Genomic DNA, 15006 nt, shown 5'->3' with positions numbered 1-15006 from the left:
GGCTGAAAATTTCATTTAAAACAGAATATTATTTCCCATTGACAAAAAGATAGTTCCTGATCAGATACAAACTTGGGATCTTCACTGTGTCAGTCGTAGTCTTTACCTTTAGGCTCAGTCAGTGTACAGTATTACTTGAAAGATTGTTAAATAGATCCCCCGATTGCAATATCCTTGCCAATGCCATCTTTAAAAAATAATATGCGCTAAACTTCCAGTTTTCAATAAAAGCAAACAAAAAATTACGCGATCGACTGATATGTTTTTCTCCGTGTGTTTTACAAGCTAATACATAAACAAGATTGCTTGTATCAGGGCGAAGCCCTGCAGGTTTCGACTGCCTTTTTTATGGCGCAGTAATAACATGAAAAAATTAAATGTAACAAAAGAAAATGAGAAAAATTAATCATAAAAATGCGATTTTTTTGTCTTGTGAAAATCATCCTCCATCATCCTAGTAACAAATAAATTATGCAAAATAAGCTTCCTTCAACCAATTCGGAACAATTTCCAGGGCGAATTAAATCTCCGCTTACGCGTTAATAGCGCGAAGTATATCGCGCGTTAATTGTCCCAAATTAACCAAAATGGCAATTTTTAAACCCCCATAACTTTACAAAAATTGAGCACAGGTGAGATATCTTTTCACGTTTAAGTTCAGAACAACAATACCTTTTCAATTATATAAAAAATTTCCGTCAAAATGGCTGGTTAAAAAGTCGAAATTTGTCTAAAGAAACCCCTCCCCCCTCGAGCACAAATATTCCGTTACTTTCGTTACGAAAGTCAAAACAACCGTTACTTTCGTTACGCAAGTCGAAACAAAAAGTCATAGCAAGTCGAACCAGAATTGGTGTTCATTTACACAAGTGATTCTAATCTAAACAAAGTTCCACACCAATAGAAACATAGATATCTCATATCAGCAAGTAACGTTCGTGCTTTGTACAACTGGCTCCTTTTACCAACAAAGCGTTTCGGTTTAAATGGGCCCTTAAAATGCCAGAAGAACAAATAAAGCGAAAAATAAAAAGAAAAACAACAAAAATGACCAACAAACAAGCTTTTGTTTTTTTTCTGGCTGTTGTTTCCCTGAGAAGATTATTTTTAAAAGGAGACCTGTTAAAAACTAAATCTACCTGAAACGGTTGATTGATTTGACTAAGAACCATAAAGAACAATCAATTGTCTAATCTGTCGTCAATATGTCGACTGGTCATATAATTATACTGCAACTTTTGGTTAATTTTGGGTGCGTAATCTGGTCGAAACCTCAAGCATTGATCACGGATCATGATGGGCCTCAAATATCCGACTTCTCTTCGGACACAGTCACTTCCACTATTATTTCCTTATAAACAATTTGATTGTCTGGAAAGTGAGCCATGGCTGTGCTACTTTTCTCTGAAATTTCCAAACCAATTTTTGTTTTCATGAGAATTGCTGTTCATATAATGAACGGGAAAAACTTGATTTAGGCAGATCAGAATTAAAACCGGCAAACAAAAAGTCAAAAATTTATTTAGTTAAGTACCCTCCGCTAACTATCTGAAATTTGCAGATAGTGTCCTCGAAAAGCAGAAATAACATTTCAAGCTAATTTTTATCAGATGTCTATAAGAATAAACAGAAGGCACGCAAGTAGCTCAGAATGTTCCGACCACAAAATTATTATCAAAAAATTTTAGTCAATTTTAGTCATAATCACTATTCACAACTGAAAGTAATTTGACATGATGATATCATTCCACCCTGGGATGCCTAAAAGCTTATTTCTTGTGAAGTATATTATGCAATAAATTTATTCCAATAATATAATATTCAAAAAATTTTTGAAATTCTTTTATTTTTCAATTTTTCGGATCTACTTAACAATATCTTCCCTTTCTTAACAAGGGTGGGGGTGGGGAGATTGTTAAAAAGATCCTATTTTTCATTCGATCAAAGTAAAATGATATATTTTTTCGGTTTGAAATAATTGTCACTATCAATGACAGTCAGCCGCGAAAAGCTAGAGTTTCTGGGGGTGTAGCGATTAGCATGTGCGCCTATTAGCATGCTCTAACTTGGTGTGCTTTAGACAAAAGACAAGTAGGCCTACAATTTTAGGTAATTATTTCGCAAACCACTTGATTTGTTAGAGGAGAGTCAAAGTAAATCAAGTTAACACACCCCCCCCACCCAGACAGACCAACTAAATATCTTCCACCCCAGTATTTCATTCATATTGCTTTAGGGAGCGGGGGGCGATTTTTTTAGTTCGGTCCGTTTAAAACTTCATTTTCGCTTAAATTAAATTTCGGCTAAGAATACACTGTTGAACATTACTAATTTAAATAAACAAAACGTTGAAATATCGAATCTTCAATCTACATTCTTTAACATGGGCATGCACGCATGCTAATCGAGACACATGCTAGTAGGACGGTACCCATAGTTTGTTGACTCGCGCTTGCTGACTGAATTGCCGCTGTTTATTTGTTTGCCTGGCGTCTATGCACTGGAAGAAAACTATTTCTTGCTGCTCAATTGAGAGTATTGGAACGAAAAAACGGTTCAATCAATAGTTGCGAATGAATTTGAGCCATCAGCATCAATTTCAATTGAATTTTTCTGTCGAAACTTTCTCAACTAGATTATTGGCACAATTCTTGCAACATATGAAATTTTATACTTTTCTTTCTTCAGAAGTAAGATATTTTTTTTTAAAGCAGAAATGAAAATCATACTTTTTGGTGTCCCTGATTCCACCTCATCTGGCGCTTAATTGAAGCATCTGGAATCGAACGCACTCCAAAACAAAGTTCTTTCACACCTTCTTTGGTCGGAACAACAACAACTCACCTATGTTTAAAAGAAAACCGAGGACCAGCGCAGCTGTGGTGAAGTGGGGTAAGGCACGCGTCACTTAACACGAGAGGGCGTGCGTTTGAATCCTACATCGGTCAAGGTTGGAAGAGTGTCAGTTTTATCTGCCTCCTCAAGGTGGGTCCGGCTGCCGCTAAATTGAATGACAACCCCCTCCCCCGCGGTTGAGCTTGAATTGAACAGGACAACTTTTCTATTTTCAGATGGTAAAAAAATTGAATAAGAAGTGGCATGTCTGGAAGGAAAATATGCTTTGCATTGATTAAATCGTTTTCCTTTGTCTGCGTTGATTGTTCACAGTTGAGTCGTCACAAAACTCGGCCCTTTTCGGACGTCTAGGAGGAGCGAAAGATGCAAAAAGTGTGGTTTTTGTTTGTTTTTTACTCTTCGAAGCGTCTAAAATCTGACTTTCTGGTGGCGGAAAACTACATTTGTCAACTCATCGCGAAAAAAATTTTTTTAGCCAATAGCTAAAATAACTCATTTTAACGGCCTTTTGTCGGCTGATTTTGAAAAGAAACCAGCTGCTCCTTTTTTAACAGAAGATTTCTGAAAGTGCACTGTAAAACGCGTTGGAAACTCAGATCTCAAAATCATCCGTAACTTCTAAAAACAATTCAGGCATGCTTACACAATATAAGCATATTTAATGATTGATAAAGGGACATGCAACTTAATGAAATGTTGAATAAGGGTTTTTTAAGCTAAGCAATAACCATAATTTGAGGTCTACGAAAATTTCTAGCAAGAGAATGCAGAGCGGATTACATTTTCTGAATAGCCTAACCCGTGGATGGTGGCTTTGGTTTTCCGATAACTCAGCTTGATTGCTGTCATCGACCTAGGCGCTATCTGCAGTTGCTACGTGAACATTTGACCGTTCCGCTCAACCACGGGAGTCTCACTTAAGTCCGGCATTTCCGACTTAGGCAGTTTTTAACATTCAGGTCGCTTGTATGTAATTCCGGTCGCTTTTGCTTTTTTTCGCGGACTTAAAAAGTAAACTCTCATTAGTTTTTTGTGAGGTTGAGCAATTGATCCACCAGTTTGCGACACTTGAGTCTTCTAAATGGCTGGTGGTATCTGCGTCTTTTGCTTTTTGAATTTTTCTGTCGAAACTTTCTCAACTAGATTATTGGCACAATTCTTGCAACATATGAAATTTTATACTTTTCTTTCTTCAGAAGTAAGATATTTTTTTTAAAAGCAGAAATGAAAATCATACTTTTTGGTGTCCCTGATTCCACCTCATCTGGCGCTTAATTGAAGCATCTGGAATCGAACGCACTCCAAAACAAAGTTCTTTCACACCTTCTTTGGTCGGAACAACAACAACTCACCTATGTTTAAAAGAAAACCGAGGACCAGCGCAGCTGTGGTGAAGTGGGGTAAGGCACGCGTCACTTAACACGAGAGGGCGTGCGTTTGAATCCTACATCGGTCAAGGTTGGAAGAGTGTCAGTTTTATCTGCCTCCTCAAGGTGGGTCCGGCTGCCGCTAAATTGAATGACAACCCCCTCCCCCGCGGTTGAGCTTGAATTGAACAGGACAACTTTTCTATTTTCAGATGGTAAAAAAATTGAATAAGAAGTGGCATGTCTGGAAGGAAAATATGCTTTGCATTGATTAAATCGTTTTCCTTTGTCTGCGTTGATTGTTCACAGTTGAGTCGTCACAAAACTCGGCCCTTTTCGGACGTCTAGGAGGAGCGAAAGATGCAAAAAGTGTGGTTTTTGTTTGTTTTTTACTCTTCGAAGCGTCTAAAATCTGACTTTCTGGTGGTGGAAAACTACATTTGTCAACTCATCGCGAAAAAATTTTTTTTTAGCCAATAGCTAAAATAACTCATTTTAACGGCCTTTTGTCGGCTGATTTTGAAAAGAAACCAGCTGCTCCTTTTTTAACAGAAGATTTCTGAAAGTGCACTGTAAAACGCGTTGGAAACTCAGATCTCAAAATCATCCGTAACTTCTAAAAACAATTCAGGCATGCTTACACAATATAAGCTTATTTAATGTTTGATAAAGGGACATGCAACTTAATGAAATGTTGAACAAGGATTTTTTAAGCTAAGCAATAACCATAATTTGAGGTCTACGAAAATTTCTAGCAAGAGAATGCAGAGCGGATTACATTTTCTGAATAGCCTAACCCGTGGATGGTGGCTTTGGTTTTCCGATAACTCAGCTTGATTGCTGTCATCGACCTAGGCGCTATCTGCAGTTGCTACGAGAACATTTGACCGTTCCGCTCAACCACGGGAGTCTCACTTAATTCCGGCATTTCCGACTTAGGCAGTTTTTAACATTCAGGTCGCTTGTATGTAATTCCGGTCGCTTTTGCTTTTTTTCGCGGACTTAAAAAGTAAACTCTCATTAGTTTTTTGTGAGGTTGAGCAATTGATCCACCAGTTTGCGACACTTGAGTCTTCTAAATGGCTGGTGGTATCTGCGTCTGCTGCTTTTTGAGTTGTGAATCATTCGTTAACTGCAAATCATTCGACTTCTTTCAGTTTTTTGCTCTGGGTTTCAAACTTTTTTCTCTGTTCACCTGAGAATTACACCATAGACATCTGCTAGCTGTCTACTTTTTGCCCTTTCACTCAAACTTTTACCACATACATTTCACAATATCATCCATTTAAAAGTTCCTCTTGAAGTTTTCTGCATTTAAAAACATATCCAATTGAGATGAGTAACGAGCATCTAACACACACTGGCTAATTTTGGGCACCAAAAAAAAGTTTCGCGTTGAAAAAATAGTATTCCTGTGTCTGCCTTGATTGTTCAAAATAATCACAAAACTCGACACACCACTTTTGATAAGAACAAATTAAAACTTTTACCCAAATTCGGCGGACATCCCAACCTCGTTTTTTCCGTAACCTAGAAAATATTTCCACAGACACTGCAGTAGCTGCAGAGCGCCATTGCTAAAATTGATGTTATTATCAGCTGCTGCATTGTAAAATTGACAAATTTGGTTCCAGTTTTTGTGGTTTGACGAGATTGTTATCACTATGGCGATTTCCGGATTTTATGCGAGGGATCTAATGAGACAAAAGACGTCTTGAAAAAAAATTGAATCGCTCAGTGGTTTCGGATGAATAGCAAAAAGCCAGAGATTTTGCTATTTATGTTTATATAATTCACTTCTATAATTTGCTGCTCCATGATTCCCTGTGAAACTGTTTGTGTTTTACCGAAGAAACTGAAGTCTGAGAAAATTTTTATTGGTTAAAAAACACCCTGGATACATTGTCACGGAGGGCAGTAGCTTCTTTTTTATATAATTTCTCGTGACAAGTAACTTGATTAAATGTAGCAAGCTGCTGCTTTTATAATTGGTCAAAAAATCTGAGGAAACATCTAATTCTCAGTTTACTGGTCTTTAATTGGAGCTATTTACTGCCTCTAGTTTGTGTACGCAGGATGCGATTATGGTTTTTTGCCGAGCCTTCAATGCCAAAAGGTCAAACGACTCTGCGGCTGATCATCATTTGTATTTCTTTTATGTATGTAAGTTTGATACAATTGCACAGTTTGTGAGCTATATTGCAGGGGACACACTTTGCTCGTTTTTTAATTTTCGGACAGTCTAGAATGAACCTTAGGGTGTGTGGTTTCCTGCTGGTCTTTTGGTCCTCCAGGGCGTTTAAAAGCTTATTTTTCAGTAGTGGAAAACTAAATTACCAAATCATAGTGAAAAATTGCTTCGTTATTCAACGATTTGCTAAAATAACTCAATTCAACTTCATTGTGTCGGTTTATTGTGAAATATAACTACAAATTGCTCCCAGTTTGAGCAGAAGCTCTTTGAAAGCGCTCTTTTAAACTGAGTCGAAATTCAGACGTCGAGAACATTCGTGCTGCGTGCAAAGTTCAGGCATGTTTGAACAAAAAGAGCAAATTTAATGATTGACTGAGAGTTCTGCAACATGCTGAAAGCTTCCATGTTGGTTTTTCAAGCTGTGCAATAACTATATTATGAAATATACCAAAATTTCTTGCAAGATTAAGCCAAGTGGAAAACATTTTTTTTTCAAATAGTCTAACACAAGATTGGTCGCCTGGATTTTCCAATAACTAGCCTTTTTATGTTTTTGATATCGATGCTGTCATCATTCGAGGCACCATCTACAGTTGCTAAGAGATTTTTTGACAATTCCGGTCAGCCAAGGGGGTCTCACTTAATTCCACCAACTTCAGTTTAACTGGTTTAAAAGGCACTTCGATTCATCGGTACACTGAAGCAGGGGCGGATTTAGGGGGGGGGGCGGGGGGGCGGACGCCCCCCCCCCCCCCCCTCAGGGATTCGACCCCCTGCCGACCCAAAGGGTCCCCCCTTTGATACTTTTTCAGAAATCCATTTTTGGCCGACCGACCCTAAAATTTTTCTAAAGGCGCCTTCGGCGCCAATATATACTAACTTTGAGGGGGAGCGCATGCCAAAAAAAACGCTATTTTTTTGTCAAAATTTTTCAAAAAGTGCCCAAAAACGGCTTTTTTTTTTTTACTGTTTTTTCAAAAATTTGCCTGCGGCGCAGAAACCTTTGCCAAAATAGGGGCAAAACAGTGCTTTGGGAGAGCTCGAAAAATCAATTTGGTCGACCTAAAAAAAAAAAAAAGGTCGTCAAAATTTTGGAAAATTTTTTAAAAATCCGCCCCCCCCCCTCGAGAAAATCCTAGATCCGCCCCTGCACTGAAGCTTAGATTTTGATAAAAGGTCTGATCGGATGTTGCTTTGTTGTGGTTTTTCTAATCTGATTATTTTCATGGGTTTTTTTAGTTTGTAACAATAACGATAAACCTTTTGGTCGGCTCCTTTCGTGTGGATTGTTTTCTTTGTTTTTAATTGAGCTTGCAAGCAATCATCTTCTTGCGAGCCTGTTGAAGTTTGTTCTGTACAGGTGTTTGGGCGAGTTGTCCGGGGTCAACCTTTTGGGCTCAAGAGCTGGTACGGCTCTGGTTTTTGTCTTCGCGCCATGAAATTGACGGGGAAAAAGGGAGTCTCACATAATTCCGGCGTTTCCAGCTTAGCCAGTTTTTCAACAATCAGGTCGCTTGACATTCACGTCGCTTTTGCTTTTGTTTCAAGTTGAAATTTGGTTTGTTCAGATTATATTTTAGATGTTCTCCTTGCCTCGATATTTTGACGCTCCTAATTTTTAGTTTTGGCTTCTTGCTTTTTTGCTATTTTGATGTCTGGATTGTAAGTCCTTCTCTCTACTTTCATTTACGAAAATTAGTTTTGTTGTGAGGTTGATAGGTATTGATCGACCAGCTTGCGACACTTTAGTCTTCTCAATGGCTGTTGCTATCTACTTCGACAGAATATTTGACCTCTTCTAGTTGTCTACTTCTTGATTCGTCATTTTGAGATCAGTTGTTTCTAATATTTTTGTGCAGCTCTGTGATCGTCTCAACAAAAAGCTTACTTCTTGCTGTCCTTGCTACTTGCTTGATCAGATTATCAAAAGTTGCCTCCAGAGGACCAATGTTCTGTCTTGCGCTTGTTAGTTAAACAACTTTTATTAACTTTTCAGTTTGCTTCAGTTTTTCAAAACTCTTGTGCAATTCTTGTGTTTTCTCTTGTGTTTTCTTTTTGCGTAAAATTCTCGCTGAGCAGCCTCGAAATCTGGTTTCTCGTTGCTTCCCGCTTTTTAAGTAGTGGGATTCTGAAGATTCCGAAAACTTTTTTTTTTAGGTTTTCTTGAAATCTTCAATCTTCAAAATTGTTGTCTGAACTTTGAATATTAGGAAAAACAGACAAAAATTTTGAAGATTTCAAGAAAACCTACAAACAAAAAAGAGAAACTTTTCGGAATACTCAAAGTTCAATTTGAGTTGAGAATTGTAGTAGGAGGACAGTTTTTTCATTTGGCGTTCATTTTTGCGATCTGAAAACTGATGATATTCAAACTTAGAGCAAAAAATTTCGCCTAGTTTGTCGAATATATGCCATGTGAACATACCAAAAACCTTCATCTCATGATATTTCTTTTCAGAAAGTTTTTAAATTGGTTATGTCACTTTTTCGTTTGATTTTTTTGAGAAAGCAAAAGGTGATCAAAGTTAATTGTCTGAGTTGTCAGATTAGATGTTTTGGTTTTTTTTAGTCAGTTAGAAGCAGCGTTACGCCGTCTCGACACGCTCAATAATCCTGGTAACCGTTTTCGCAGAGGTGAAAAGTACCCACTAGGTTTGAATAAAGCGCTGTATCTGCAAAATGATCTCAGCATCCAGATAGGCAAATTACAAATTTTCTCATACATTAGAGTATAAAATTGGGCTGAAAATTTAAAATCATTTGTTCTAGCTTCTTATAATGAGGCGAAAAATCTTTTGAAAAAAAAAACCTAAAATTTTTGCGCTCAGTTTGGCTGCCGAAAAACTTGCAAAGACGGGGTATTTTTTTCCATTTTTGGGCTGAATTGAAGGATTTGAACATTTTTCCACTTCGAGTTCTGTTGGCGCCAACCAACAAGGTTTCTTAATCAGAAAAGAAGGGTACATAATTTTGTGTTTCTTCTTTGCTAGCTTTGCTTTTTGTGCTCGACTAAACCAATTTTAGTACCCAATTACACACACAAAAAGTACTCTTAATACCCATTGAAATTTTTGATAAAAATTTCAGATCCATCAAAACAGTCCAAAAATAGCAAACATATCCGGTCTCAACAATGAGACTAATGAATAATACTAGCGTTTTATAAATGAATGAGTGTGCTAAAATTGATTCAACCGAGCACAAAGGGCAAAGCTAATAAAGAACAAACACAATATTACGCACCCTACAATACAGTACAATTATAGTTTTCCTGGTTAAGAAAATTTTTTTGCACCACTTTTGATATCACTAGATTTATTCAACAGGCAGACCACAGTTGAGGGGAAAAATCCAGACAATCGGATCAAAATCATTATCGGCACAATAATAACCAAGCGGTAAGAGAGACGGAAATACCTGGCAGAAACTCTTCATGCCGGTTTTTTCTTATATTCAAAACTAAGATAAACGATTTAAGTCCACCTTCCCCTCAGAACACAAGCACGATCTAATAAGCAGAACACAAGCACGCAGGCTAATAAACCGATATAAAACAATCCAAAATCTGTTCAATCAAAAAAAAACAAAGCCGACAAAGAAAAGCAAGCACTTAATAGGCTGAAAATTTCATTTAAAACAGAATATTATTTCCCATTGACAAAAAGATAGTTCCTGATCAGATACAAACTTGGGATCTTCACTGTGTCAGCCGTAGTCTTTACCTTTAGGCTCAGTCAGTGTACAGTATTACTTGAAAGATTGTTAAATAGATCCCCCGATTGCAATATCCTTGCCAATGCCATCTTTAAAAAATAATATGCGCTAAACTTCCAGTTTTCAAAAAAAGCAAACAAAAAATTACGCCATCGACTGATATGTTTTTCTCCGTGTGTTTTACAAGCTAATACATAAACAAGATTGCTTGTATCAGGGCGAAGCCCTGCAGGTTTCGACTGCCTTTTTTATGGCGCAGTAATAACATGAAAAAATTAAATGTAACAAAAGAAAATGAGAAAAATAATCATAAAAATGCGATTTTTTTGTCTTGTGAAAATCATCCTCCATCATCCTAGTAACAAATAAATTATGCAAAATAAGCTTCCTTCAACCAATTCGGAACAATTTCCAGGGCGAATTAAATCTCCGCTTACGCGTTAATAGCGCGAAATATATCGCGCGTTAATTGTCGCAAATTGTCCAAAATGGCAATTTTTAAACCCCCATAACTTTACGAAAATTAAGCACAGGTGAGATATCTTTTCAAGTTTAAGTTCAGAACAACAATACCTTTTCAATGATATAAAAAATTTCCGTCAAAATGGCTGGTTAAAAAGTCGAAATTTGTCTAAAGAAACCCCTCCCCCCTCGAGCACAAATATTCCGTTACTTTCGTTACGAAAGTCGAAACAACCGTTACTTTCGTTACGCAAGTCGAAACAAAAAGTCATAGCAAGTCGAACCAGAATTGGTGTTCATTTACACAAGTGATTCTAATCTAAACAAAGTTCCACACTAATAGAAACATAGATATCACATATCAGCAAGTAACGTTCGTGCTTTGTACAACTGGCTCCTTTTACCAACAAAGCGTTTCGGTTTAAATGGGCCCTTAAAATGCCAGAAGAACAAATAAAGCGAAAAATAAAAAGAAAAACAACAAAAATCACCAACAAACAAGCTTTTGTTTTTTTTCTGGCTGTTGTTTCCCTTAAAATGCCAGAAGAACAAATAAAGCGAAAAATAAAAAGAAAAACAACAAAAATCACCAACAAACAAGCTTTTGTTTTTTTTCTGGCTGTTGTTTCCCTGAGAAGATTATTTTTAAAAGGAGACCTGTTAAAAACTAAATCTGCCTGAAACGGTTGATTGATTTGACTAAGAACCATAAAGAACAATCAATTGTTTAATCTGTCGTCAATATGTCGACTGGTCATATAATTATACCGCAACTTTTGGTTAATTTTGGGTGCGTAATCTGGTCGAAACCTCAAGCATTGATCACGGATCATGATGGGCCTCAAATATCCGACTTCTCTTCGGACACAGTTACTTCCACTATTATTTCCTTATAAACAATTTGATTGTCTGGAAAGTGAGCCATGGCTGTGCTACTTTCTCTGAAATTTCCAAACCAATTTTTGTTTTCATGAGAATTGCTGTTCATATAATGAACGGGAAAAACTTGATTTAGGCAGATCAGAATTAAAACCGGCAAACAAAAAGTCAAAAATTTATTTAGTTAAGTACCCTCCGCTAACTATCTGAAATTTGCAGATAGTGTCCTCGAAAAGCAGAAATAACATTTCAAGCTAATTTTTATCAGATGTCTATAAGAATAAACAGAAGGCACGCAAGTAGCTCAGAATGTTCCGACCACAAAATTATTATCAAAAAATTTTAGTCAATTTTAGTCATAATCACTATTCACAACTGAAAATAATTTGACATGATGATATCATTCCACCCTGGGATGCCTAAAAGTTTATTTATTGTGAAGTATATTATGCAATAAATTTATTGCAATAATATAATATTCAAAAAATTTTTGAAATTCATTTATTTTTCAATTTTTCGGATCTACTTAACAATCTCTCCCCTTTCTTAACAGGGGTGGGGGTGGGGAGATTGTTAAAAAGATCCTATTTTTCATTCGATCAAAGTAAAATGATATATTTTTTCGGTTTGAAATAATTGTAACTATCAATGACAGTCAGCCGCGAAAAGCTAGAGTTTGTGGGGGTGTAGCGATTAGCATGTGCGCCTATTAGCATGCTCTAACTTGGTGTGTTTTTGACAAAAGACAAGTAAGCCTACAATTTTGAGTAATTATTTCGCAAATCACTTGATTTGTTAGAGGAGAGTCAAAGTGAATCAAGTTAACACCCTCCCCCAGACAGACCAACTAAATATCTTCCACCCCAGTATTTCATTCATATTGCTTTAGGGAGCGGGGGGCAGGTTTATTAGTTCGGTCCGTTTAAAACTTCATTTCCGCTTCAATTAAATTTCGGCTAAAAATACACTGTTGAAAATTATCAATTTGAATAAACAAAACTATGAAATATCGAATCTTCAATCTACATTCTTTATCATGGGCATGATAATCGACACATGATAATAGGACGGGTACCCATAGTTTGTTTACTCGCGCTTGCTGACTGAATTGCCGCTGTTTATTTGTTTGCCTGGCGTCTATGCACTGGAAGAAAACTATTTCTTGCTGCTCAATCGAGAGTATTGGAACGAAAAAATGGTTCAATCCAGGGGCGGATTTAGGGGGGGGGGCGGGGGGGGCGGACGCCCCCCCCCCCCCCCCCCCTCAGGGGTTCGACCCCCTGCCGACCCAAAGGGTCCCCCCTTTGATACTTTTTCAGAAATCCATTTTTGCCGGACCGACCCTAAAATTTTTCTAAAGGCGCCTTCGGCGCCAATATATACTAACTTTGAGGGGGAGCGCGCGCCAAAAAAAACGCAATTTTTTTGTCAAAATTTTCAAAAAGTGCCCAAAAACGGTTTTTTGACTGTTTTTTCAAAAATTTGCCTGCGGCGCAGAAAATTTTGCCAAAATAGACGCAAAACAGTGCTTTGGGAGAGCTCAAAAAATCAATTTGGTCGACCTAAAAAAAAAAAAAAGGTCCCCCCCCCTCGAGAAAATCCTAGATCCGCCCCTGGTTCAATCAATAGTTGCGAATGAATTTGAGCCATCAGCATCAATTTCAGTTGAATTTTTCTGTTAAAACTTTTTCAACTAGATTATTGGCACAATTCTTGCAACAAATGAAATTTTATTTTTTTTCTTTCTTCAGAAATAAGATTATTATTTTTTAAAAGCAGAAATGAAAATCATACTTTTTGGCGTCCCTGATTCCACCTCATCTGACGCTTAATTGAAGCATCTGGAATCGAACGCACTCCACAACAAAGTTCTTTCCCACCTTCTTTGGTCGGAACATAACAACTCACCTATGTTTAAAAGAAAACCGAGGACCAGCGCAGCTGTGGTGAATTGGGGTAAGGCACGCGTCTCTTTACACGAGAGGGCGTGCGTTTGAATCCTACTTCGGTCACGGTTAAAAGGGTGTCAGTTTTATCGGCCTCCTCAAGAAGGGTCCGGCTACGGAAAAATGAATGACAACCCCCTCCCCCAAGGTTGAACTTGAATTGAACAGGACCGGTGGCGACAAAAAATAAAAACTTTTCTATTTTCAGATGGTAAAAAAATTGACTAAGAAGTGGGATGTCTGGAAGGAGCAAGGATGCCAGGGCTTCGAGGAGAGCTCGGACGAGGAAGACGAGGACGCTAAACGAGAACCCGATGAGAAGTTCAAAGCACGAGTCGCCTCACTCACCCAAACTGCCATCGAGTGGCGCCTCAAACGACAGAGCTCACGTCAATTCAGTCGGAACGGAAGCGCCATAAATCTACAACAGCAACACCATCAGCATCAGCATCAACAGCAGATTAAAATGAATTGCAGTAACAACTTACTGCAACCCCCAATGACCATGAGTCCAAGTGGAATGTTTATTGTAGACAAGGCTAAGACTACCCAAGTATGATCAAACATCAAACTAAATGTTGTTGTTTATATTTTGTGACTTATAGATTTCATAGATCTATAGAATGATTTGCGTGATATTAATATGCATGATACTATTAAATTTACAAGTCAAGACAGATATGCGGACATCAAAACTTTTTCAGTTAATTTCGAACTGCTGTCTCTTTGGAATCTAGAGGGGAACCTCAAAAACTGATACAGTATGACAGTCAACCTGTAAATTAAAACAAAACTTCGGCTGTTGTCGGTAATTTTCTAAGTTAACACGAACAAATGAACAAAACTATCTGGTTGCTTTGCAAGACGATCAGACAATGTTTACACCAAAATCACATCTGCGTAACAAAAAAAAATAAAAGTTTTCATCGAGCTTAAATTATGACTGGAAAGGGCCTGCTATGATATCACTCGACCTTATCAGATGACTATCAGTAAAACATAGAATTCTGCAAAAAAAACACAAGTAAATTTACTAAAATTTTTTTGCAGCTTCTCTGGTCAGAGCAAAAATTAAAGTTCAGAAGTCAGGCGACGTTAAGAAGCTTCGCATGGGGTCGAGTCATAGATCATTTTTCAGATCTTTTTTATAATTAACAAGATTAAGAAAAACAATTCCAGTGTCAAAAAGCTCGGAAATAGGTTTCTCGAGTTTCGGATTTAACAACTGCCTTAAAAACACAAAATTCAAAAAAAAAATAGAAAATTAGACTTGATTTGCTTCAGACCACAAAGTATTTTGATTTTTCTGCGTAAAATTAGGTACCAAATCAACATGTCATTCGAGGTTGAGTGATAGATATATCATTTTGATAGATAAACTCTTTCAGTCATGATTGAGTCCATATTAGAAGGTTCGAACGATTTATCTGAGTGTGGGAAAACGGTCGAAACGTCTTTGAAACTCTAAGCTTCTTAGCTTCAATGGTTCAATAACTAGCATTCAAGCAATGGTTCTGTTCAAAAAAAAGATTGTAGTTTTTGCAACTATTTTAGTGACGGAAATTTTATTCTCAGGTCATTACGAGGC

At 37.3% G+C, this 15006-nt stretch overlaps 1 protein-coding gene across 1 annotated transcript in view; it reads left to right on the top strand.

Annotated features, from left to right (window-relative positions):
* The window catches only part of LOC134842762 (hepatic sodium/bile acid cotransporter-like), a gene marked incomplete at its 5' end in the record, with an annotated part of 54537 nt that extends 40452 nt beyond the window's left edge, over window positions 1–14085 (top strand). Inside the window, 1 exon segment of the mRNA XM_063859240.1 lies at window positions 13627–14085. Coding sequence (XP_063715310.1) covers window positions 13627–13977 — 351 coding nt within the window. The 3' untranslated portion in view covers window positions 13978–14085.
* Between the last annotated feature and the right edge of the window lie 921 nt (window positions 14086–15006).

This window comes from Symsagittifera roscoffensis, chromosome 3 (genome assembly GCF_963678635.1).
Source record: "Symsagittifera roscoffensis chromosome 3, txSymRosc1.1, whole genome shotgun sequence".
Lineage (NCBI taxonomy): Eukaryota > Metazoa > Xenacoelomorpha > Acoela > Convolutidae > Symsagittifera > Symsagittifera roscoffensis.
This window is presented reverse-complemented; position numbering and strand designations above follow the sequence as displayed.